This window comes from Tachysurus vachellii, chromosome 25 (genome assembly GCF_030014155.1).
Source record: "Tachysurus vachellii isolate PV-2020 chromosome 25, HZAU_Pvac_v1, whole genome shotgun sequence".
NCBI classification, from domain to species: Eukaryota; Metazoa; Chordata; class Actinopteri; order Siluriformes; family Bagridae; genus Tachysurus; species Tachysurus vachellii.
The window spans coordinates 6,594,810-6,622,500 of NC_083484.1; the positions used below are offsets into that span (position 1 = coordinate 6,594,810).

A 27,691-nucleotide genomic window follows, 5' to 3' on the forward strand; every position below is an offset into this window, starting at 1 on the left:
GATTGAAAATGTTAAATAGAAATACAGTATTTGTTCATTAATAAAGCATAGGGTACTACTACTTTTGAATCACTTACGTAAAGTAAGCTTAAATGCACAACTGGCTGCTTATAAATACAAACATTTATGAAGACTGCATTATTACTCCACCCCGACACCCTATATTCATGTTTTTATCAGGATGTCGTCCTGTCCAGAAATGTACGCCAGTGATTAAAAGAAATTTTTTCTTCTGCTTTTATTAGGACTTTTGCCATCGTCATGGTTATCACTGATGAGCAATTCTGTTATTACTGACATTAACAAGAAGCCAGAAATGTATTAACCAACTGTTTTGTTATTGCATTTTCTTAATTTTTTCCATCATTTGCTACCTAAATTCTTTAATAGATAAAGCATTTTGATAGGGCTGTAAAGCTCAAAGCCACAGAAATGCTACGGAAAACCGTCCCTGCTAGAAAAACTGCTTAAAACGAAAGTAATGCCTATTGGTTCTCAGCCATCAACCAGCAAGGCCAGTTTTACTGGCGGGGTTTTGTTCATCAACCAGCCAAAGAAGCGCCAGACCAGCACAAACCAGTTTGAGTTTTCAAGGCAAACGCTGTTTCTTTTCCCACAACACCCTGAGCTCATTAATTCATTATGTATAATAAAATAGAAACTTTTAGTCTAGTGCTCTTTGGTATGTAAAGCAATGGGCTCTTATTTTGAATCTACCAATATTAGAATAGGCAATATTAAAATAACTTTCCTATTCTTTTAGAATATGTATAAACAAATGGATGGGAGAAAGAATTGTATATTGTTTTTCACTGTAATAAAAAGCCTGCTTTCTGCTTTACACATACTCACAGTTTATCTTTCTCATCTTCTGCAGAGATGTGAGCTTTGTCCACACAAAGACGGAGCTCTGAAAAGGACCGACAATGGTGGTAAGGCTGCTTCATTTTCATAGATTTATTTATTTATTTGGAGTTTCCAGTTTATCTTTAATTCCTTTCTGAAATGTATAGTCCCATAGTAGTAACTCAATTGGGTTAATTCCAATATATTATGTTGGCTTTAATAATGTTTTGGTTTTGTTTGTATGTATGAGTATTTATTTATTTATTTTTGTTTATTTATTTATTTTTTCATATGAAGAAATAGTGACCATTTTTCTCATCATGTCTTCTTGCTTGGCTAGTTGCACTCTGCTGCTGAAGGTTTAGCTGGTTAAATACTTTTATATTAATATTTTAAACAAAAAGAAGGTATTGGTCTAGAGAGAGTACTTTTGACAGTTTTTTGTATTTAACAGTTAATTTGTGTGCTAATTCATTTTCAATGAACACAGTTCTGTGGAAAAAGAGATTTTTTTAATGTCTCTTGAAGAATGAAAATTGTTTGAGAGAAAGTTTGGCCTTCACCAATTTCTATCTGGCCATTCAGAACCATTCTGTAAAATTTGTCCAAAGAAAAAAGTTCTACTGCTGAATTCAGAGCCGTTTGAACAGGGCATCGAGCTGTGCGGTGAGGCCACCAGACATGTGGCAACAAACAGGTTAATGATATAAATGTGATATTTAGCATAATTATTGTAGATTCATTCGAACTTGGTTCATCTGTAAAATATTTTTTACACACACTCTCAGCCGAGATTTATTTCACAAACATTCATTAAACATATACAACAATATTTCTATTTATTTATTTGAGGCATAGAGGCTTTTTAATTCCTGTAACAGAACAATACTAAGCTGAGTTATTATTTATGTTTTTTATTTTTATTTTTATTTTATTTTTTGGGGAGTTTTGGAGTTTTGAATTTCACTGATTTTTAGTAGTCAAACCAACAAAACATAGTAGTAAAAAAACATCTTAAGATGTTTAATATGCAACTGATTTTAACAAATTAACCTGTCAACACCAGCATCACTAGTTCTAAATGTTTACAGTTAATCCTAAAATGATTCAGATCATTATCATGAGTGTTGATAAAATCCCTTTAATGGACTAGTAAATAAAAAAACGGGAAAGGCGAAGGTTAAGATCATGTTTCTCTCCTGTTGTAATCAGAATTAAACTTATACCTGTAATTAGGTTGAGTTTTATTCTGAAAAGATTGCGTGCTATGCTTCAATTTTAACCATCACATTCAACTGAGTTCTGTTTGCATCCTCATTGTCTGGTCTGCTGGACCACCCCAGTGCTGTGTTCAAAAGAAATGATTGTAACCATCGTTTTCAATAGAAAGCATTAGTTCATGCATGTTATGGCTCATATTAGGGCTGTACAAGAAATCACATTTTGTTTGTGATCAAAAATATTTGGCTTCATCGGTGCACCATACATTACAGACTGCAATGTAATTGATATCATCTAATTGTTTATCAAGTTATCGATTTATTTTTAAATTTTATTGTTATATTGCTATCTAGCATTTAAAATCTCTTTATTTTTCATTCAGAGTTTTCTCCTGGAGAAGGGAAGTAGGTGTGTAATTTATACTGCTGAAGCCTGTTTTGTCTGGATTTAATCTATATAATGAAAACAATATATTGTTGCAAAAAAAGTATGATAAATCTTGCTTTAAGTTCTAATTTGTGTTCCTGTCATTTGTTAAACGCTTTCATGATCTCATTTACGTACATAAATGCTTATGTTAATAGTCTGTACCTATAAACCTAAGCAACAGTCACAATCATATCATAAGGGATAAAATAATGACTAATTTCCTTAGTTGGGAAAGCCAGTGTGTTAGTGGCTTCAGGGTTCGCACGCTTGTATGAAAATTAAAGCATGCACTCACACCACGTACACACCACACTGTGGTTTTCTCCTGCTTATTTTCCTTTTTGACAATGGGAGGGGCGAGTGTGTGTTTATCTCGCCCCTTGTTTTTTATGATGGGGCGGTGTTTTAGGGGTCACAGCGGGGCTGTGAGTGCACTTCTAGTGCACTTCCCTTCTTCATGGCCTGGGTTCACGGCAAGGCCAACGCTGAGACTGTAAACACACCGCTGTGGACGCACAGCTGCTCGACCATGCCTCCTTCAGTGTGAGCAAAGCCGTTAAACAGCCATGAGGGAGACATCGGTTCACCCCCAGGCTCATGCTTTTTAAATTCTTCTTTATTTTATTTTATTTTTTGTTTTGTGCCATTTCTCAGTCGGCAGAGCTCTTCACACCACAAACTTAATATCATCACTGCAGTAGAAATAAGCAAGTGAAAAAGTTAGCAAATAGCAGGTGATTGACACATGGATACATTAAGCATTATGATTCTAGTAGTTTCTAGGAGTATTAATGGAAATGGAAATTTTATACTTTCGCCAAACTTTTTGTTTTTACCGAACGATTAAACAGTTTTTGTGCCTGTTATCTTAATCTCCAACACCAATGCATTACTTTAACTGATTTCATTAATGATAGATGCAAACACAGAATTAGCCTAATCCTTAAAGCTAACAAATATTAAACTCACTAATGCATGTAACATCAGAGCTGAGAAATGGGATCGTAGCATAAACTTCATTTCTAGATCAATTTTAGAGGTTGGAAAAAATTTTTTTGAACCAGCATAAGTAATTGCTCGGTGTGGGTGGTTTGAAGTTTTCTCTTCCAGTGGACACGGTATAAAATAATCTGCAAAATTTGTACTTGTTTCAGTTTATAGATACTTGGGTATCTGTTATAAGTTTTCTACAATGCTTTAAAAACACTCCTAAAGTTTTGTTTTTATTGTTCATTTTATTGTTCTTTTCAAATCCCTTAATTGTTTCAGACTCGTTAAAAACCGGCATCGTTTTTATGTCCCACGGTTTTCCTGAAAAACAGGATTTCTATCGTTGTTTGCTCCTTCCTCTGAAATCTTACCAGCCTAGTGCATGCGATGGGGTGAGAAGTTCTTCGGGGTGTGTTTGGGTTTTTTTATTGCCCTGTTTTATAGGCTTCTGCAAGATTCTTGGAGGGACTTCAAAACCTCCATGTCCCCTCCCTGTCCGAGGTCAAAGACAGGTCACGGGTTCACTTTTAAGTTTACGCCTGTTTGTGGTATTCTGTACTTTTTATGTTTGTGTTGTTGAATAACAAAAATTCACTGTGCTTAGTTACCTGCTACTGAGGTAAATACCTACATGTAAAAAACGGATTGGTTTGTCCAGCGATCTGGAATGTTGTCTTTTTTGTTTTGTGTACAGAAAAGTTTTCATTCACCATCTTTATAACAACAATTAAGAGTAAACCTTTCTGTCTGTTTATTTAGCAGTCTATAAAACCATACACTGAGTTATATGTTGGTTAAAGCTGAACTAAAGCACAGAGATAAGCAGAAGGACTAAAGGGTTAACAATACCCCGGTTGCCTCCAAATTTGATTTAGTGCTAATGAAAGGAAGTACTTTCTGGAATGTTCTGTGGAATCTTCAGGAAGTTGTTTTAGAATTTTTTGCTTGAGTATTAAGAGGTCATATATTGTGGATGAGTGTTTAATTACCTTTGTAGACATCATGACCTTTTTATTTACTCTTTATTTGAATTTTTCTTTTGAATTATTGGAACCATGCATGTTGATTTTGTCTTTCCTATTTCCTGGGGAATATACTATAGCATTTCAGATACTAGATTTCAAATCCTAGAAAAAAAATATGCTTTGTATGTTTACATTGGATTTGTTTTAATTTCATGCAAATCTAATGCTTATGTTTGTGTTCAGATTATTTTATTGTTCTTATATTATTTTGATTTGCTAAAAAGAATGAATAAAAAAATGTTTAATTAAAAAAAAAATGCGTAAAGCTTATAAAAATCGATATTGCCAACACTGAGCTTTATAATATATTAAATGTGTAAATCATGAATACAAACGTATACATTCTTGTATGTATGTATGTATGTATGTATGTATGTATGTATGTATGTATGTATGTATGTATGTGTATATATAATTTTTTTTAAATTTATTTCCCACTATGGTAGTACAGAATAAATACGATTTAGTAATTATTATGAATTAATAATATTACAAAGGTTCTCAGTGAGTGTATTAACATAGTGAACTGCTATATTTTCCTTGAGTGGCTCTGAACCATGTTAAACCAAAAGGCATCTGTGTTTTAGTAATTATCTATGACTATATTATTAATGTTTTAATCCCAGGAAAAGGAAAGCATGAAAGAAATCGTTGCAATATATAAACACTTTTTTGATGAATTATCTATGGCTTATTAATGATTCATAATGGATTCTTATGAAAAGAAATCTTTATATAAATCTACTTTTGCTCCCTAACTGGATTTGTTTGTTGTATAACCTGTTGCCTAGTATGAACAGTGACCTGGTAACACAGCAGTTTTTGTTTTTCCTCCTCTCTTTCAGGCTGGGCTCATGTGGTTTGTGCGCTCTACATCCCAGAGGTGGAATTTGCCAACGTCTCCACCATGGAGCCCATTGTTTTACAGTCCGTCCCTCATGAGCGCTACAATAAGGTGAGCTCACAACCATTAAATGCAGAGAGCGAGGGGGAGGGAGGGAGGGAGAGAGAGAGGGAGGGAGAGAGAGAGAGAGAGGGAGAGAGAGAGGGAGGGAGAGCGAGAGAGAGAGGGAGGGAGAGCGAGGGAGAGCGAGAGAGAGAGCGAGGGAGAGCGAGAGAGAGAGAGAGAGGGAGAGAGAGAGCGAGGGAGAGCGAGAGAGAGCGGGAGGGAGAGCGAGAGAGAGAGGGAGGGAGAGCGAGAGAGAGAGGGAGGGAGAGCGAGAGAGAGAGGGAGGGAGAGCGAGAGGGAGAGGGAGGGAGAGAGCGAGAGAGGGAGAGGGAGGGAGGGAGGGAGAGAGAGAGAGCGGGAGAGGGAGGAGGAGAGGGAGGGAGGAGGAGAGGGAGGGAGGGAGAGAGAGAGAGCGGGAGAGGGAGGAGGAGAGGGAGGGAGGAAGAGAGGGAGGACGAGAGCGAGGGAGGGAGAGAGAGAGGGAGGGAGAGCGAGAGGGAGAGGGAGGGAGAGAGCGAGAGAGGGAGAGGGAGGGAGGGAGGGAGAGAGAGAGAGCGGGAGAGGGAGAGAGGGAGAGAGAGGGAGGAAGAGAGGGAGGAGGAGAGGGAGGGAGGGAGAGAGAGAGAGCGGGAGAGGGAGGAGGAGAGGGAGAGAGGGGGAGGGAGGGTGAGAGGGAGGGAGAGCGAGAGGGAGGGCGAGGGAGAGAGATAGCGAGAGGGAGGGAGCGGGAGAGGGAGAGGGAGAGAGGGGGAGAGAGAGAGAGGGAGGGAGAGGTAGCGGGAGGGAGAGAGAGAGGGAGGGAGAGGTAGTGGGAGAGAGAGCGAGAGAGGGAGGGAGAGAGGGAGGAACAAATAGAACAAATCTCAGCTATATAATTTAAAGAATGCTTCTTTATGTCTAGGACTATTTTCTCAGGCTTTGATTTAGTAAAACATCTAACATCAGTGTTGGGGCAGATATCATGCCATTTTTCTAATATTCTCACACTTAACACAGTTCAAAATCACCAAGTTACGGTTTAATGAGTGATCAGTGGTCTTAGATTTCACTTAATATTTTCATATTTTAAAATGTCTCAAAACAACAAAAAAGTCAAAACTAAAACAGAGATGTGTCTGCCTTTTTAAAAATGTGCATCATTACTGTTCATGGTATAACTGTAAAGAAGCTATGTAGAGAAAATTCACCTCTGTGTGATATCTATTTAATCCTGTTGGGCATTTTTTTAGATATTCAGAACGGCTGTGAATGCATGCGTTAGAAATTAAATAATCATTATATTAATAATAAATGTTCTCTTAATAGCACAAGTTACAATAAGTCATTTCTTTCAGAATATGCATTTGAATTTAAATAGTGGAAAAAGAACCTTTTTCTTTATTTATATGAGGAAACCCTCACACTAATGCTCCAGTGCTGAATGAAGCCAAAACAGAAAGCCGTGATATTAGTTTGGACGATTATCATTTTGCGTTATCATATTTCTTATCTCGATATGATAGATTCACGGTAGAACTAATTCCAGCCCAGGCAGTGTGATGAAACAAGCAGTCAGCAATATGTGACACTGCATGTGATGTGTTACAAGTGCAAGTTTAATCTCATGCTTGAAATATTCAATCTGTGATGAAACGCTTTCAGTTTCCTCGGTAATTGAGTCTTCACTGCGAGCCAATTTAAAACAGCGTAGTCATTATTCGCCTGATAATCGGCGTGCCAGCAAGATGGGCTTTAGAGAGGCTTGTTAAATTGCCGATGCTGTCACAGTAAACACACAATGCTTCTTGCTGCTGCACTGTATATACCACATCAGCAGCTTTTCACAGCCATGAAATTACAGTGTGCATTAACAAATTTGAATCGGAGCACCCCGTATTTGCGATCTGACTGGAATGACTCAATACCTTGTGTATCGGGCAAAGGTTCAGTGTTTACTCAATGGATCCGGGCATCTTTGTGTAGGTCTGATTGACACAGGGCTTTTATTAACAGTATTTTAATCAGAAACGTTAAAGTGAACCTCTAAAGTCCTAGTGAACTCTGTGGAATCCTCCCAAAATTGAAGGGTTTTTTTTTTTAATACAAAATAAAAATTCTTGCATATTAGTATTGTATTATCCACAAGTCAAGCAGCTCTAAATTGTATTGTATTACATTTGGCTGCTTCCAGACTTCCTTTAAATTGGATTATTGATCTTGTATGAAATTTATTTTTATGTACTATATTGTATATTTAAATGGAATACATTTGCACTCGTTCATTACTTGTTTTGGGTGCATTACGATACATAAAAATCATCACATACTAGTAAAGAGCTTCATTGCACGTTCACATCAACCTGCAAAACAGGAGAATAATATGATCTGTGATCTTTAACTTCATGGCATGGATATTGGTGGCGGAAAGCGCCGATCTCCTGGAATTTTGTAATTTTCCACACACGAGACTCCTTAGAGTTTACACAGTACGGTACTGTGAGTGGCAGCGAGAGGTCAGAATAGAACAGCCAAGCTGAAATGAAGCCTGGTTCGAGCTGAAAGGAAGGCTGTGGAAAATCAAATATGTAGTCAAACATCTCAGAAAGTACATGTTGAAGAAGCTGAGTTACAGCAGCAGACAACAACCTTGTGCTCCACTTCTGTCAGTCAGCAGCAGAAATCTGAGGCACAGAATCCGGACTTGTTTTCTAATCTTCAGCTATCCTGTTTTGGTGATCCTTTGCCTTATTTGGCTTCAAATACCTGTATTTTTGGTTAACAGGAGTAGAAATCAGTCGCTTACATGAACTATCAGGTACAAAAGAGGCGTTATAGTGACTTACATGGACTTCACTCTAATAATAGTTGAGAGTAACAAAACATTGTCATGGTTTACAATTTTAGTATAATATTGTATTTAAAAAAACAAAAAATGACTAAGTTATTTCAGTACTATATGAAAATGTGATACCGTTTCGCACCTAGTGTGCTTTCAGCTGTGTTCCAGCATTGATTGAGTGTGTTTTTTTTTCTTTTCTCCTACAGACGTGCTACATTTGTGAAGAGCAAGGCCGTGAGAGTAAAGCAGCCACCGGAGCCTGCATGGCCTGTAACAAACATGGCTGCCGCCAAGCTTTTCACGTCACTTGGTGAGTCAGTGGGATGCTCTAGCAGGTTTATGTTACTCTTAGCTACATTGATTGATTGACAAGTTTCTTTGGTTTACTTAAAAAGAAATATGAGCATCACTTATTATGCTTATTCATAATGCTCTGAGATGCCTGATGACGTAATACTGAAATTGTGACGCATTATCCAATCAGTTTAATTTTAGAGCAAAGCTTTATTTACTCTCAGTAGTTTTGTCCATCTTCCAAAAAAAGTCTGTTTTCATAATTTTAATGTTTTATATGTTTTATATACATTTTTAAGTAATATGAATTAGTAATTAATAATTAACCAAATCAAGAATGAATAGTAAACGAAATTATCCATGATTATTATTAATACTTCTGCCGTGTCTGATATAACTTAGAAGTGGGAAGTTGGAACAACTAACTAAACTAACTGCTCTGATTGATGGCTATTAATATTCGCAGAACAGCTGATAATGTTACAACTCTCTACACTGATTATGTTCATGCCGTTAGCAGCCATATCGAATTGACGCCACGTGCCGAACTTGTTTTTAGTCAAACACAGCATAACATAAAGAAAGTTTGCAGCTACCAGTTTAGCATCACTGTCCAAATCTCCTCATCTGAACAGAGAAATTGTACTCTTGTAAAAACAAGTGTGTGTGAATGAGATAATATACGATGTGTTTCCCTGGGGTTGTCTGCGTGCCTTCTGAACTTTGTGGGATTATTTTACTTGATGGACTCCTAAAATAACAGGCTCATTTTTTTTTCCTCTGCAGCGCTCAGTTTGCTGGTCTGCTGTGTGAAGAGCAAGGCTCGGATGCTGACAACGTCAAATACTGTGGCTACTGCAAGTACCATTACAGCAAACTGGTAAGAAGCAAAGTTTGATGTTCTTGCTAACCTTAGGTGTGTGCCAATATAAAATTTTCATTCACTAATTGCTAAAGTTTTTTTTTTTATATTTTTGTACTATTTGTATCAGTATCTGAGAGGTAGGTCTGTCTGCCAATGAAATGTCTTAACTGGTTTATGTAGTTAACTGGTTTATGGGATACCAGTGATGCAGCCTTAACCTACGTCCAAAATAAGGTGCTTTAGAAGGTCCCGTCCTTATTCGGCTTTATTTCACAGCATCTTGTGGCTACTGTATTGATAAACCTTCACTAGCAATATTTAGCAATGTAATTCTTGCGATATATTGTATAGCCAATTGTCAGTGCACTTTTAGAAGACGGGGTTCCTAAAGGATAGCTGAACGATTGATGAATTTAGGGTATGCGCTAAGCCTTGTTGCTATTTCTTTATTTATTTTTTACAAAGACTGTAGATACTTTACACTGTTCTGGCCTCAACATTCTGTGGAAACAATATTCAGCTGGTTTCCATGCCTAATATGGCATCATTCCAGACCAAAGGAAATAGCTGAATTGCTGTAATTTGTTTGCCATGTAGTGCACGTCACAGCTAAGTGAATGTTGCAGAGCTTCGCAGCAGATTCACTACATCACCAAGCATGTGATCGACCATTACACATGAAGGCATGCCCGGTCACATTTATTCAAGAATAGACGCCTTGGAGAAGCGAAACTTCCTACTGATGGGCACTATGCAACACCGTCCTGAAGTATACGTAGCATGAGTATTGTGTTCACACTGAAACGTCCAACAAGAAGAAGTGCTCTTCTTCCTGAAACATGAAGTATTGCATTTCGGAAGGGGGAGGGACTATCTGGCACTGACGCTGGATGAGAAAAGATTTTCAAAATGGCCGACAACACTTTGGTGGACATTTTTACAAACGTCATTTACATTATCTCATATTGTGTGATCAACGTTTTAAAAATGCAGCGTGATCTGCTAAAGCTAGTGGTGTTGCATTACATGCATTTGACTCAATTGGCCATTGATTGGAAAACGGCTTACGCTTCCGGTTAGTTGAACCCTGTTAGTGCTCGATTTGAGGAGATTCTACTCTACTAAAAAAAAATCATGCACTAATGTCGAGTGGACATTTTTGTGCTTAGTGTCTAGTACATCATTTATGATACAGCTGTTTGCTGAAGCCATTCTGGAAAAAAGAACTTTGTCTTTAGAAATGCTTGTTATTTAAAATTCGTGGATTTTAAATTCTGATTTCTTTGACTGAAGGTTTAACATGTGCCTGAGGAGATGATGGGAACTTCTATTACAGCTAGTCTTGGTTATTTACTGATGTTTTGAATAGACAATAAACCATAAGTTTTATTTCTAATGTTCTTTGTTTTTTTTTTTATTCTTTAAGTGTACATGTGATTAAATATTTTTAGGTATTATTATAGTTACTGGATAGTCCTCACATTGGACATTTGCTTTGCTGTATTCTTACTCTTACATCATCTAAAAAGAAACAGAAAATTTATGATTTCCTGATTTTCTAACCATGTGGATATTGTACCGATCTGATACCAGATGAAAAAAAATGAGTTTTACAATTTACGGTCATTCTGGTCCTGTTTTCTTGCACATCGGGACTTTTGAAGTTGAAGATCCAACAAGTTTTTTTTTTTTTTTTTTTTTTTTTTGGTAGCACTCTTCATTAGTCTCATTCTGGGGCGGCTTTTGCATACAGGCTTGATGGTAACCTTTGGTTTGCCGGGCTCATTTGCCTTGAAGATGAGGTATTTGCACACAGCATGCCCGCTGTTGTCCTCATCAACCGTCTCTGCTCTGTTCTGCTGCAGCTGCCCTCTTCAATGTGCTAGCATTCAGAACAGCAGCATGGTGAGCGAGAGGTGGGGGGCTGCTGTGTTGGCTTTGTGTGCTTTTTAGAATATATCGATCCACTGAGAAATGAATAGAGGCATCATTTCCAATTTCCAATAAGTCGAAAATACTAATCACGGCACATAATATTAGTAATAATAGAGTCTTATTATGTGCCGTGATTAATATTTTCCACTTACTATAGTAGACACATTGGATGTTTTGTTAGCATTTGAGCTCCTGAATCGTTCAGAAGGCAGCATAAGGACACATTTCTTCTATTTCTGACAAATATCGAAAGAGCAGGATCTGCGAGAAGTCTCACTGTCTTATCTCACTGACAGTTATTTTATATGTAGATGTTTAATATCAACATGATCCTGTTGATAATTCAGCATTACTATTGTTTGATCATTTTGTTTTTCAAAGCCCTATCATCTGGAGATTATGACACTGCATCAAAATAATCCCACAGCTTTTAATTGGCTCAGTGTCCAAGAGAACAAACGTGTATCTTCTCTCCTCGAGGGCTGGCATATTCACTCTGCCCTATCAATCAGAGTGTCGCTAGCCAATCGGGGGCGGATCGAACTTTCGTCTGTGTGTGTTGCGCTGCCCCGTGATGTAGCATATGAGCAGCAGTTGGCTGGATTTACATGTCTCTGAGGGAAGCATGTGCTAGTCTTCACACTCCTAGACTGGTAGCTGTTGGTGATGCAGTTCATGCAGTTATTTAATCAGCCTATCATGTGGCAGCAGCACAGTGCATAAAATCAAACAGCTACAAGTCAAGAGCTTCTGGTATTGTTTATATATTAAAAATATAATCTCTAAACTTAACTCTGGGTTATGGTACCAGATGGGCTGATTTGAGAATTTCAGAAACTGCTGATCTCCTGGGAGAGTGTGAAGGGGAAAAAAAAAATAGTGTGTGCAGAGGGTCTGCAGATGAGACAGATCGCGGGAGAATGATCAGAACGGTCTGAGCTGACAAAGTCTGTTGTACCTACAATAAGCACTCTACAATGGTGGTGAGCAGAAAAGCATCTCAGAATTCACAACACATCAACTGCAACAGTAGAAGAACACAGCAGGTTCCAGTCTTGTCCAGCAAGAACAAGAATCTGTAGGTATCATGGGTACAGACTTACCCAAACTGGGTTGAAAGACTGGAAAATCATTTTACTTTACATATATTACAAGAAGAAAGTGGAAACCAATACTGTTTCTCTGTTGTTTTTATAAACTACCCAATCATGTGGGCTGCATCATTGTGTTACGCTACATTAAAAAAACTATTTGCAGCTATAGGTTGTGGATTGAAGCGTTGCATTGCAGGAGCGGTTGTAGTGCTTTGTTCATGACCTGCATATTTCCAGCATATGAATCAAATTCTCTTGCTCTAACAAACAAAAATGTTTTTTTTTTTCTTTTCTTTTTTTTAAATGTTTTAAAAATGTAATATAAATTAAATAAACTCACAAAAAAGTAAGAAACCGGAATTAAGAAGCTCAGGCTTCCAAGAAAATATATGTTTATTTATAAGGCAACACATACAAGGTTTTTACACCCCAGTGTGTCCTTTTCCAATAATAATCAATTTATAATTAGTTTGTTGAATTGATTCATATCAAACGTTGCCTTTCAGTTGAGGCATAGATCCAAGTTGTTGGATTATTACACTCCTGTGTATGTGAAAAGGTGTTTTTGCTCCACAGGATATGTGATTTATTTATTTATTTTTTAGCCCACTTTTACTGCACAGTAATGTTTTACTAAATATATGCACCTTTAAACCTTCCAAAACTTCAACACAGTAATAGTCATTGTTTCAGCCATAATAGTGACCCTGTTAACAAACACACAGTTGGATCTTTATCCTTCCACAGCTGTGTTCTGTAGCATTTCATCTCATCTGACATTGATAAAGAGAAGCACTAAGCAGACACAACTTAAAACCGACTATATTTTCGACTGGTGTTAAACGTTATATCAATATAGTGACACATGCCTGCCTTTCTCTCTGATTACAGTCTGTACTCCAATAAAACAGATACACACCAATGCAGCCAGTGAAGTCACAGCATCTGGTTTAATCCAGGTTTAAATCCTGTTTAAATCGATTTACTTTTATTTTACTCACGGCATGATCCAGCATTCGAGTCACTTATATTTGCAGGCATCGTAGCGTGTTACTCATCGAGCTTGGTTCGTTTTATGTCTCTTTTTTTTTTTTTTAGTCTGTTTCTCTGCTGTGGATCAACTCCATGTTTAGCATCATGAAAATGTCATATATCACGATGCATTATGTAGGAAATAATGGCAAAGCAATAGCAGAAAACAATTCATTTTTTGGCCTGTTCTTTACCAACATGTCTATTTTTTTAGAACGTCATCTCATTTGCGTCATGGTTGCTGTACATAGTTATGGAATAGAGTCTTGGCACATGTTCTGATTTTTCATTAATCAGTCATAGGCACAGAGCAAATGTGTTGTTGATTTTATATTTATTATTCATTTAAATAAGTAACAGTTGGCATTGGATATTCCGATGAGGTTATATTTACGTCTCGCAGGATCTCCTTTCACTTTTGTTCTTCTTGCTTTTTCATTCAGTATTTGATCAATTACCCCTTTATAAATCTATACCCAAATCCGTGCTGTAGTGTTTCAAAGTCTTTATTTGTAATTAAAATTTCACATTTAATTGCGAAATGAACTGATTGTTTTTAACAAGTGACAGTAAAGCAGAAACACAGGCGTTGTCTAGACTGTCCTTGTTGTCATGGTTACGTGCCAGCCCCATTGCCATTACAGACACACACTATATAAAATAACACCCCAGCCAGCCTGCACCCCAGAAACGAGCATTTTTGCCTGGACATACTGTAACGTTGCTACCTCGTCCTACCGGATAACACGTGATGGATGTTTTTTCTACACGTGCTTTGTTCACTTAGATCTACCTGTATATCTATTCATCTCTTCATCCAGCTAAAATGATTAAATGCCACGTTTAATTCAACTTATTCATTATAATTTCTCCTCATACTGAATAGCGAATGTATAAATTGTAGATTTAAATGTTACTGAACGATGGAAATCTGTTTTGATGGCCCTAGTTAGTGTACGCAGCAAACTGTGCTTTTATTTTTTTTTTTTTTACACTCATCGGGAATAACTCTTAATTTCTTGAGCTCCCTTTTCAATTACAGGTGCTGAAAGCTGAGCTGTAGCATAATCAAACCCCATGACACACACACACACACACACACACACACACACACACACACACACACAAGAATGACCCAGTGTCTTTCCCTTGCTACCCCTGTAACCCCTTAATCTCATTGACAATCAGCAGCAACTCTCTGAACCTTTGTCTCCTCCATCAGTGCCCCTCTTCCTGCTCTCTCTCCTAATCCCTCGCTTCGAGAGACGGCTAGAGTTTCAGGGAAGGATGAGTGGCAGCACTGTGCTTTTCCTTCCTGCCTCGTGTGTGTGTGTGAGTGTGTGTGAGATAGGTGGGGGTAACATACTCCAGCCCCAGAGCTGCAATGGGATTTGAAGCCACAACCCCCTGCTGCTTCGCAGATTTGTCCCTTGTGTGTGTGTGTGTGTGTGTGTGTGTGTGTGCGCGCGCGTGTGCGTGTGTGTGTGTACGTGCATCTTCCATCCCAACAAAGGCCTCTCTCACACTGCAGGTCTTCTGAGAGGTGCTGGAGGAGGGGAAAAGGTCTTCTAATAAGCATGGTTGGAAAAGTAGCACCGCGTGTTTTGCTTTTGAGTGCAGTCAAAACAGTCCAGGCAAAATAGCAGAATGCATTTATTGTCCTTTTTTTTGTGCGAGTTTAAAAGATTGTGTTGTAATTTTGTGAGCTTCTGCACATCTGCAGGTGTAATAACCTCCTAAGAAAACATTTTCTTTCAGAGGAGAATAATATTTGGGAAGCAGTCTTGCTGTAATTAGGATTATCCGACATGAAAAATTAAATGGCAGAAGCCGTTTACTGGGATTCATGATGCTAATACTACTAATAATAAGAAAGAAATAAAAGAGGACTGTGTATTTTCTCATAGTAAAATTACTGCATCTTGATCATTGGCAATCATTTTATTAAAGATTTATTACATTTTTTACGGTAGACTTTACTCTAGCAGCTTTTTGTCTGTTTATATGTCTGAATAAAAAAGATTTAATTATTAAATATTATTTAGCAATATATAATTGTTAATAATGCTGACAATTTTTTTGTTAATTGAAATTGTTTAAATGATATCAGAGGAAATCAGGAATGTGCTGTGTAATCGTACAGGTTTTTTTTTTTTTGAGAACATATTTTATTGTTTTGTGGCTCTGTTTCTGGAGAGATTTCAAGCTTTCAAGCAACAAATGGTCCTCTCATATCAAACTCTTTACCAGGACAGAATTATTCACTTTTATATGATTAGCATTTATTTCTTAATTAAAGTTACAGGAAATTGTCTGTCTGGATAAGTTTTGTCACCTCCAAAAGCCCAGCTCTGTCCTATAGAACATTGTGAGCAGGGCTGTGTGTATAACGGATGTCCACCTTCAAATTAGTTTCTTATTTAAGAGAAGGAAATTTCCTAAGTTTGTTTCTAATCTTGTATTTTGAGACAGGGACCAATAAAAATAATTATAAAACTGTCCAAACTCTTGCTTTTCAATGTGACACTGAATTTCGTGCTTGCTTGGCTAAAGAACTCAACTTTCTTTAAGATGTCTTTTTAAGAAGTCTTAATAACAAATTATTATTTAATCAACTAAAATTTTAAACTAAAAGACACAAGTCATGAATTTTATCATGGAAAAACTTTTTGGCTTTATTTGTTTGTTTGTTTGTTTATTTATTCATTGTCATTTTGCCTGTTTTGTTGTTTGAGGATGCAGTGATTTGTGATATAAACAGTGATAAAAATAATAATAAAAAAAAAAAGGTTAAGATATAAAGATATAAAACGGTATCAATGAGAACAGGAGCTAAAGGGTGCAGGTTTGAATGAGCGCTATAACATTGCATCCAGTGGCTGTTTTTTGTTAATAGGTTTTTTATTTTAAATTGTACCACTGGGACTATTTGTTTTGGCAGAATGAATGCAACTAGATCACCACTACAGACATCTCTCTCTCTCTCTCTCTCTCAATGTGTGTGTGTGTGTATATATATATTCTTCTTCTAAGAACAGTGTATTTATTTATATAATTTTGTTTCACAATATCAAAGAGAGCAGAACACGAACTCCTCCTAGTTTTTCTCTTGATTAACCATGTGATCATTGAAGCTGATTGTTTTTTTTTTTTTTTTTTTTTTTTTTTACTTATTATTTTTTTAAATTATGAAACAAGATTTCTGAATCATTTTTCATCTCCGCTCTAAAACTCTGCTTGATTATTTAGTTCTACATTTTTTTTTCAGCTTTCTTTGCCCCCAACTCAGTCGAACTAACCCGCGCTTCTTCATTAGCCTCTTGTCTGGTTGTGAGAGTGAACAGCCGATCAAGGCATTAAACATGCATTTATGTGGAGCGCAGTGCAGTTTTTCAGGTTTTTTACAATACGAACAAGTGCTAAAAATATAGAGTAAGTGTATTAACTTTGTTAAACAAAAGCACAAACCAGTGATTTGCTCTTGGACTGGCTGTCTTCTGGACATGCTATAATCATTTTTTTTAAATCTACTTTTACATCTATTTCTAGCTACTTGGCTTGACATTTTTGTATTCTCCAAACATCATATTAATAGTGCTTTATTGTCTTTTTGGCTATTTTTGAACTTCAGTAACAACTTCCTTTTGCTTTGTTGCTACACAAGAGAAGAAAGTAAACTGGACAGATTTTTAAATAGTAACTCGAAGTTCCTCTTTCACCTTTTAGAGAAGGAGCAAAGGCCGTGGTAGTAGGGCTCAAAGCTTAAGCGATTCTTCCTCTCACTCTTTGGATAAACACCATGACAAGGAGAAGAAGGTAAGGCAGCCTCCATGCTTTCCCTTCCATCAGCCATGCGTCACTGATATGCCCTTTCCGCGCACATTCAGCCTATGAGCTAAAACCCTGCTGCTTAAAGTCTAGCAATTAACTCCGTACACGCATTGTCCTGATTAAATCCATGTAAATGAAATGTACCTCGGTCACTCTGTGCCGAGAATGTTGCCCTTGGGTTATCATCTGGCTCCACATTTAAAGAACACACTTCGAGTGATTAGCAATTTGGCACTGCAAGCAATGGTCATTACGGAGAATTCTCTGTTCACAGAAAATGATCAGTCATGCCTGTTAGTTCTGGGGAATTCATGGCATCAGTGTTTACAGGTAATTATTTATTAGTTCCAGCACGTTTTCGACAAACACAACCGCTCAGTGTAGAAAGTGTAGAGGTGTTGACCCCAGTTTTATTTCCCTGTGATGAAATTAAACATGATTTATTTAACAATAGCATTTACTAATGCTGTTCTCTCCTGATACTAAACAAACTTAATAATAGTAACAATAATATTGTTAATATTATTATTATTATTATTACTATTATTGTTGTTATTGTTATTATTATTATTATTATTATTATTATTATTATTATTATTATTATTATTATTATAAGGCTTTTCAAACAAGCAGATAAATAAAATAAAATGAAAGCCAATTCAGTAAATATTCATTTTTTTAACAAAATGTTCACTCTAATGATTTGGTAAGGCATACATCTTTTATTACTGAACTTTCCACTCTCAAAAACTCTAAAAGATTCAAGTTCATTTTAATTACACGATTACTTATTTATAAATACTTATTAGATAGCTGTAAAGACTGTTACACACAGATTGACCACAGACCCTGGACTGCTTGTTCTCAGACCCCACTTTCAGAGCTTTGGGCCTAAATGACATTATTTTGGACAATTTTTTGCAGAATGTCCATCTCTGAGAAGTCAATCCCATAATTCCCTTTACTGAACCATGAAAGACAACTGAGCAGCGATTTATTAAATGTGTACTGTTCAAAGTATGCAGTTTCTATCCATTCAACACATTTTATATAGATAGCTGGATACACACACACACACACACACACACACAGGTGCGAGCGCACAATCCATATTTTGATTTTTCGATTGAAACTAAGTGCACCTCCGTCTCATATACTCATAGTGTGAAATGTGTGGAAGAGCATATCATGGTTATCCAAACGTCATTCAAGTCCTTCACATGCGCATCCTCTGAACCATTTTTCGACTCTATATTTTTGATCCTTGTTTCCATTTATTTTAATATATATTTTTTGCTACATTGCCTGAGTTAGTGTAGTTAATGCCAACCTGTACACTTTCATTCTGCATTTATCTGATCATCACATTCATCTATTTATACTTTCGTTTATTTTGAAAATTTATAGTTTTGTGGCCTTGATTTTTATTTTTTATTTTTCCCCTTGCCCAAGGACAATGATCCATGATTAAATCCTTGTGGAGTGTGTGTGTGTGTGTGCGCGCATTATTGACAGTATCTGAGCCAACAGAATGTAGTGACTAACATTTGGCATTTTATTTTGTGTACATGAAGATACTAATATTTGTTCACTTGCAAACTATAGTGATTTGAATTTTTAATTTTTTTTTTAGTTTAGAACATCTTGTGTTATTGTAGTATGGAGGATCTTGTTTGATTTTTTTTTTGGACTGCATTTATTCTCGTTTGACCCTTTCCTTCATGGAGGCCTGCGGGAGCAGCGTTTTTTCAACTTCCTCTTCATTGAGAGCTATGGTCTCTGCCCCTGCTATTGTTACCGTGCCTGATTTGCATTAGTAAAGGGGACCCTCCAGCCTCCACCCCCCTTCTCAAAGGTCAAAGATCATGGGGCTCAGATGTATACCTAGCTAATTCCAAACCCCAGGGCAAAACAACAATAGCAGCTAAAAGCTTCTCAATTTGCAGGCAGTTCAGATGTGCTAGGAGAGTGGCATCTGGGAATACCCCCCACCCCCCACTCAAACACACACACACACATATTTACAATTCTGATCATTCTAGCTTGTTTAGTTTTGGTGTCATGTTCTCTGGGTATTTTGAGAAGCCCTTAAATCTGTTGCTTGTGGCTGGATGTAGAGAAAGGTGTGTGTGTGTGTGTGTGTGTGTGTGTGTGTGTGTGTGTGTGTGTGTGTGTGTGTGTGTGTGTGTGTGTGTGTGTGTGTGTGTGTGTGTGTGTGTGTGTGTGTGTGTGTGTGTGTGTGTTTTGAGAAGTAAAAAAGTATTTTTATTGAATTATTATTTTAGCTACAGGTGTTGATCAGTGATACTAGGCCAGTACTGAGCATTTCTCCTGACAATAATCAATACATTGAAATTCATCCTGCATAAATTAATTATTAATCTAGTTAGATTGTTCTGCTAGCTTTGAAGACTTTTCCTAACACTACGAGTAATTAGCTACCCAAGATAAAAAGATCTAAACTCGCCACTTTAGAATCCTGAATCTATTTATTTATTTATTTATTTATTTATTTATTTATTTGGTTAGTTAGTTAAATAACTGGTAGCCAGTTGTGCCCAAAGTCCCATGACCTGAGAACCACCTAAATATTGCATTTGTTTCAAAATGGCGTATATTTTTTTTAAGTCTAAAATGTGCTTTTCTCTCTGACACACAAGTACAGAACACATATCCGAAGCACATTTTCTGTTTCAAGTGATTTTGCACTGAACTGTCTACATTGACTTTTTGTCTCGAGTGTTCTTTCCTTTAGCTCAGGATTAAGTGCTCATTAATCTTTTCATTTTGTCTATTTCATTCGCAAAAACAGGATGTTTTAAAGAAAAAAAAAAACACACACTCTTATGGAAGTGGCGTTTAGTGAATCAGCACAATTATAAACGTCAAATGATTTCCATTTGCTCGATTAGCCTCGTAGAGAATCGGACCAGAATCGGAAAAATATGTTATGTATGTTTTTGGAGGGAGGGGTAGTAGGGGGGTAGTAGGGGGGTTAAAGGAACATACACCTTTTTTGTGATTGTTATTTATTTCTGCTTCTTCTTGTACTTCAGCTTCTTCATCTGTGTCTTCTTTGTCTGTGGCGGCCCACCGAACGCTTCATATGCTTTTTTTTTGATGAAATATGGCACAGTGATGGAAGACAATCTCAGCTACCTTCACAGCACTTTTGCTTTGCGCCACTCAAGCCCTCTAGCGTCACCAGCAGGGCAAATTCGCACACAAATTTGCAGTTAATAACTCTGCAGCAGAATGTCAAGAACCTCTGAAGGAGTCCTCAGATTCATTGAGCCGAGCCACGTTCAGCAGCCACCTCGATGCTCATTTCTTCTACACTGGATTTTCTCCAGTGAAGGAGAAAATGAATTTTGGATGAATCTTTTAAAGACGGTTATTTCCCCCCCCTTTATCCCCTAGAAACTTTGTCTAATCATCACTAAAATGATCCCAAAAAACAGTTGTTCCTTTGAATTATGAAAATGTCAGGTCCTGAAAGGCTTCAAAATAAGCACCTCAAGGCCTGAAAATTAGACAGTGCAAAATAAAACAAGCTAAGATCAAATATCAAAAGCTTATCATATCAGAAATTCTGAAATTTACAAATGTCAAATCTTCATAATAGCTTAGTGTTTACTTCATTAACTATATACTTAAAATACTCTAAAACTGAGGGAATTTTGTAAATATATTAATCGTACGCAAAAAAAATGTTTTTATACAAGAATTAAGTACGTGCTACAACATATAGTCTGCACCGTTTGTCTCTGCATAGTAGAATTTGTTTTATATATTAATGTTGTGTCGGTAGATTGCGTTAATTTTTATACTGTTTTAGATTTAAAAAGCAATTCCTGTGTGCATTTAAAACTTGTTTTAAGGGCATAAAATGACATTTGAAATTCCCCGGAGCAGAAATTGTAATAGGTTTAAAGGAGCTGGAGGCTCCTTATAATTTCAATCCAATCAAGACAGGCCAAACGTTACCATGCAGGAGAGGAGCGTAAACTCTTAGAAGGCTTGAAGGCACTGAATTCAGAGAACTGTTGGACAAAGGGAGGGGAAAAAAAGAAAGAAAGGGTGCACTGGTACACATGGCAAATGTGTAAATACAGTTTTGGAGTCTTTCAGGATGACTGCATATTTTCACAGCTCTTAGTTTAAGATCAGAAAGCGAGGAGGTTGGAGGTGTTTGCTTGGAGCAGGAGGTGTAAATTTGTTTCCGCTCCTCCTCCCGGGGCGAAAATGGAGCTATAGCGTGTGTGCCACGGAGCCGGGGTGTAAATTGAGCTGCTGCAGTCCATGTTTAGGCTGAAATAGGGTGAAGCCTAGCACATCCTGAAGGAATAAAATAATTTTTCTTGCTCTTCATTAAAACTCTCCATCTGCTGTCATGGAACAGGTTCCTCTTCAGGCCAAATGCATGCAGAGTATTGAACCGTTCAGACTGAAGCACATCTGTCTCAGCGTCCTCACTTCCTTATGCTTCTTTCAAGTGTCTTTAAAGAATCTAGACATTCAATCTAGACAGTTTTTTGGTTTATTTTTGGCACTGACCAAACCCATTCTCGATCTTGTGATTAATTCAATGGTTCTTGTTCATTCTGTTCTTCCTTCATTTCTGCAGAAGCATAAAGAGCGAGATCGTCACAAACCCAAACACAAAAAGTCTATGGAGCTCTCGCCTTCCCTTGTTCCAGCCTTAATGGTTACGTCAGAGAAGGTGGGGCCAAACTCGTTTTTATTGTGATCTATTTAAGAGAGAAGGCTTGTCTGTGATGCCTCAAAGGTTTCCACTGATCTGCTCAACTCTTTGAATATACATAAAGAATTTTTATGTATACATGAAGTTTACATTTTCAGATGTAAAGATGCACCAGTGAATAGGTGTAGAAGAGTTTGGTATTTTTATTTCTGTGACTGCATTATATAAGGTAATTACACCAAGGGGTTTAATGTTTCAAGCTGAAAACATGTATCGTGCAGTCCTGTTTGTGACTGGCTCACCTAAGCTTCGCCCCTGCTAACCCAGAGACACTTACAGAGAAATCTGCAATGGCGTCATAATATCGAGGATGAATAATGATATATTTTCCAATGCATGGTCAGTATAAATTCAAATGTAATTTATTTGTATAGATGTATATAGTATATAAAAGCTCACAGGTTCATTAGGAGCTCTTCACCAAACTGCTTACATTGCCGTATTAGCGGTTTTTCATTCTTCGTTTTCCGTTCTCAGAGCTACAGCAGCAGCAGCGGAGGAAGTGTCTCCTCCATCTCCTCGTCTCAAAAGCGTATGGATGACGGTGGCGCGCGGTTCACCACCGCCAACTTCCAGGAGGTGCCGTCTCACTCCAGTGCAAGCTCCAAAGATGGAGGCTCTTCTGAAAGAGAGAGCAAGAGCTCAGAGGGGAAGAGTAAGAAATCGAGCAGCCACTCGAGCTCCAGCTCCAGTTCAGGGTCACGGGGTCGCAAGTCGAACCCCAGCAAATCTCACGGCCCCGTCGTGACCATCGCTACATCATCCACTGTCCCATCGTCGACAAGCCCCTTTCAGCAAGGTGAGGCTAGGTTAGGGCTTCATTATGCAAAGTTAATGTTAAAGAAAGCACTGATAAAAAAATGTAACTTGAGAAACATTAATGAAGAGTGATGATCTGGACACTGTGTTTGATATATTATTATACTGACACTGTGTTTTTACGTTAACCGTTGAGAAAGCACAATGAATAGTTAATTTACAGAGACAGCTTTGTTCCTGTGATTACTCATTTATAACAGCTATAAACAGTAGTTCCCTCACAAGCCTCTCTTTTTTTTCTCTCTCTGTCCTGATGTAAATAAGACAAAATTCAGCTTGACTTGTTGGAAACCAGAGAACCCTTTAAACAATGATCTTTTTCTTAATTAAATAACACTTATATATATTTAAACCCATGTGTTACTATTGTGATCAATTCCATTATGAACTCTGTGTTGTTACTGGGTAGGCCGTCTTTTTGCCTCAACACATTGTAACGTGCCAAAATTTTGGAAACTTCTAGCCACTGAGTAGTCATTGGAAGATGGTCAGTTGTGGCCATGAAGAGGGATGCACATCATCATCAACTATAGTCAGCTAGGCTGTGACATTCAAGCGATGACTGATTCTCCCTAACAGCTCCAAAGTGTGTTAAGAAAACATTCCCCACACTGTTACGCCACCCTCCAGCACCCTGGACTGTTGGCACAAGGCTGGTTGGGTCCATGGTTTCATGTTGTTCACATAACATTTGTGTAACTGAGATGCATCAAACCTAGCTACATTTTTCTGTTTTTGGCTGACAGAAGTGGAATTGATGTGATCATCATCTTTGTAGCCCATCAGCATCTTGTGCATTCTGAGATGCTTTTCCGCTCATCACAAATGTACAGAGGGGTTATTTGGGTTACTGTAGTGTTTGTCAGCTTGAAACACACTGGCCATTCCATTTAATTTTTCTCATCAAAAAGATATTTCTATCCACAGAACTGCTGCTTACTGATTTTTTTTGTTTTTGTGTTATTGCACCATCCTGGGAGAACTATAGAATATTCTACAAATATCAGGAGATCAACAGTTATAAATACTTAAACCAGTCCATCTGGTACCAACATCATGCTACTGTCAAAATCACAGAGATCACACTTTTCCCCATTCTAACGGTTGATGTGAACATTACCGGAAGCTACAGGCTCATACCTTCATACATACACTACACAATTGACTGATTAGATCATTGCATGAACGTGTAGGTGTACAAGCTAATAAAGTGCTCACTGAGTGTACATTGGATTGTTTGTTGATCTAAATTTGGAACGTAATGAAAATTTCACAGTGTAATAATTCTCTGAGGAACTCAGTAGTGGTGCTGTATATTTTTAGTAGAACTGTGTTGGTAGACATGCAGTGGTAAAGTTGTGCAATGGTAAAACTTTTAGATGATGATTTTACAAGCCAGGACTCATAAAAAGCCTAATTGCACCATGATGTAAATGCATTAGAACAGTAACAGATTACCCTATTAACTGCATAGCACCAGATAGATGCATTGTCCAGACCCCTATGTGAACGATGAGCCACCAAACCCATCCTTTTAGTTTCCTTTCCTTCCTTTCTTCACAGTGTTTTTTTTTTATATACTTTGAACTGTGACATGATTGCATCAAGCATCAGTCTGCTGTTCTCTCATGCTAAAGGAAACTGAGAAAGTGAGTCATGAGGACGGCGTGTGTGTGAGACGGTTGACTGAGTGTGTTATGACATGGCTGGATGAAGGCCAGGGTAGTGAGTGGTCTGGCTGGCTGTTGCTGCTTGATCTGGCGAGAGGGTGAGAGCTTGTGTGTGTTTGCATTGCAGAATGGAAACTTAGACAGAGCATCAGATTTTTTTTTTATTCACTGGCTTACTGGATATGTTTTTATTTATATATATTTTTTGACATTTTCACACCAAATTGAATTACTCTCACATTGCCTCACTCATTCTCAGGTCTTATGTTGGCCAGTGGGAGCAGTAAGACGTCCTCCAGCAGCTCGGTGGTTCAGCCCAGCTCCGACTTTATCAGCTTTACCGATTCTAACCTGAGGGGCGGAGACACGTACACTCAGCCCTCGTTCAGTCGCCTTGTAAAGGGCGGGGCCGAAAGCGGACCTTCTGATGGAATGCTGACCTTAAACACCTTTAGCTCTCTTGTGCCCCTCCCCCAAAGCTCAGGCTCCGCCTCCAGCTCCTCCAAGCATTACGAAAACTCGCACTCTGGTGGCGGGGAGCTAGCGTCAGCCGGATATAAACGGCCTCAGCCTTCCTCTTCATCTTCCTCTTCCTCAGCAGCTTCGTCTTCTTCCACGGGGGAGGAAGGAGTTAAGAAGAAAAAGAGAGGGAACTGGAGGAATCGCTACGGGCCCTGCTTTACCACCACCCAGGAGAGCAAAACTCCAGAGGGGGTGGAGATTAGTGGCACAGCTTTGCCTTCTTCCTCCTCACTGTCCCCTTCGTCTTCCTCCATTGCGGTTAGAAATAGCGGTCCTAGCATTAGCAGCAGCAATGCGACTGTGGGAGGAGTCGGAACGACCAGCTTGACCAATCAGAAATCTCCTTCTCTGCTCAGGAACGGTAGTCTCACCGTGAGCTCTCCACCTGCAGCGACAAGTAAGTGAAAAACATCCATGACTTGTATATACATTATGGTATAATGACATTGTGTTAAAACTTACATAGTCGAAGGGGTCAATGTGTTAATACGATTAATATATCACATGCTACTTGTTTGGAGCGCTGGATTTGGGACGGTCCTCTAAATGTGTGACAGCCCATAGAGGATTTGTGTTTATTTTAATTGCTTTCTGAATGGAGCAGTTATTAAATATTTATCTGTACAAACTAATTTAAGTTTAAGGAGATCTCTACTACTCAAATATTACTCACTCTACTCACAAGACTCTCGAGACTTGCTGTCTTTGGCCCGTCCCACGCTACACTGTGCTGCTACTATGACTACTAACGCGGCTGTAGAGCGGACAGACTGATTACATTTTCCCCGTAATTTGCAATGCAAGCACCGATCTAAAAAACAGATTTGAAAAAAAAAAAGAGTCAGATTTGCCCTTCTCTGCAAACATCCATAGTCTACATCAGTCTTAGGACAGACTGCCATGTTTCTGCAGACATTTACTGAAATCTGTTCCATTTAGTCAGACTGTTTGTTTCAGGTACCGATAGAGGCCTTTAGGACTAAAGTGGATGGAGCCACTGGTTGTTCTGTGAGAGAGAGAGAAAGAGAGAGAGAGAGACATACCTCGGCTGCTCGATCTCCATAGAGATGCCAGAGTGCCCCAGAACAGGCAATTGGTTCAGCTCTGATTTGTTCCTTGTTATTTTTTGGCCCTTTCAGCTCGATATTGGCGAGCACACTTCAGCCAATTTCACTTGCTGCTTAACTCGGCTGTTAGAAACGGCCTGACCACTCAGCGCTTGTGTGTGATTGTGTGTGTCTGTGGGCACATGTCTCTGCATGTTCGTCTCCACATGTACACGTATAGCTGTGCATGGATGTGTGTCTCTACACATGCATGCATCTGTGTTCCTGCAAGTGCCTGGACATCTGTGTCTCTCTACCTGTATGTCTTTGTGGGAAATACTGGAAGTGGGAAGTGTGTGTGTGTGTGTGTGTGTCTGTCTCTTTATCTGTCTATCTGTCTATATATCTGTCAGTCTTTGTATGTAATATACGTAAGTATATGTGTTAGGACAATGCCTGAGTGTGTATGTGCTTGTTGACATCATCTTCTCTTTACATTTACACACATATGTTGGAAATATGCTGGCTCTCACCCTGTCCATCGTGGCCACACACTCACTCACACACTTAAGGAAACCCCCCCCACCCCACCCTTGCACGTGCACGCAAACACACACACACGCTGTCGCTGTTGCTTGGCAACTGGTCTCCACACCATGTATTCTCAGATGTGAATGTGAAAATCTAAGCGCTGAGAGTCTTCCCTTCTATTTTTTCTTCAGGGGCCGCCCTCATCTTCCCTTCCTTTCTTTGTCTCTCTACCTCTCTCTCTCTCTCTCTTTCTCTCTTTTTCTCTCTCGCTCACTCTCTTTCTCTTCCCTCTCCCTCTCCCCCTCTGCACTCCCATTCTACCCCCTCATCAGCCCTTCACCTGTTGCTGCCCTCTGGCTGGACTGTAAATATTTAGCTAGCACTAATGCAGCACTGCTCCTCATCTGTCTCGGCCTCCCAACCCGGCACATGACTGTTTTATCAGGCAGAACAACGGGGGCCGTTATTAAAGGCAAACATTCATTCGCTGGGGTTTTGAGGTTGAAGACTTTACGGGGTGCCGTTTGGAGTGAAGGTGGGGCGCTGGGGGATTTTTGCTTATAAAACAGTGTGCGATATAAAGAGTTTGATGCCTGAGCCGTTCATTACAGTTCAAAACTCCAGATTCCCCACCATGGGGATGAAGTGGCATACAAACACGCTGAAATCAAATGCACACGGTAGATTTTGTAATTGCGATCCTGTAATGTTGCCTTTGCCATTGCCTTTGGCACACAGTCAGCGCATATAGAACGCGGTTTCAAGGTCCAGACACAAAGCAGAACATAGCATGCTCTATGCTAGGTATTCAACTGTGATCAATTATGATATATGACCTTGTTTATATGCATAGTGTTGAGGATTAAACTATTTCCAAAGGTTTTGTGGTCCTTTCCTTTATGTAGTCATTCAGAAGGCATCACGTTATATCCAATAAATAACCTCATTGGTTTATCCAGAAGACAGCTATGAGATTTAAAATGTTCAAAATCCATGTTGGCGTTTTATT

At 38.4% G+C, this 27,691-nt stretch overlaps 1 protein-coding gene across 9 annotated transcripts in view; it reads left to right on the plus strand.

The window, feature by feature from the left end:
- The window catches only part of mllt10 (MLLT10 histone lysine methyltransferase DOT1L cofactor), a 60,356-nt gene that overhangs the window by 6,092 nt on the left and 26,573 nt on the right, over positions 1–27,691 (plus strand). For 6 of the 9 annotated variants that reach the window (XM_060862250.1, XM_060862252.1, XM_060862251.1 and 3 more), the window contains exons 3-10: positions 878–932; positions 5,357–5,466; positions 8,485–8,588; positions 9,359–9,452; positions 17,225–17,314; positions 21,957–22,052; positions 22,572–22,893; positions 24,843–25,502. In XM_060862250.1, coding sequence (XP_060718233.1) covers positions 878–932; positions 5,357–5,466; positions 8,485–8,588; positions 9,359–9,452; positions 17,225–17,314; positions 21,957–22,052; positions 22,572–22,893; positions 24,843–25,502 — 1,531 coding nt within the window. The remainder of the gene's footprint in view (positions 1–877; positions 933–5,356; positions 5,467–8,484; positions 8,589–9,358; positions 9,453–17,224; positions 17,315–21,956; positions 22,053–22,571; positions 22,894–24,842; positions 25,503–27,691) is intronic. The other 3 variants (XM_060862256.1, XM_060862254.1, XM_060862257.1) reach the window with 3 other exon arrangements.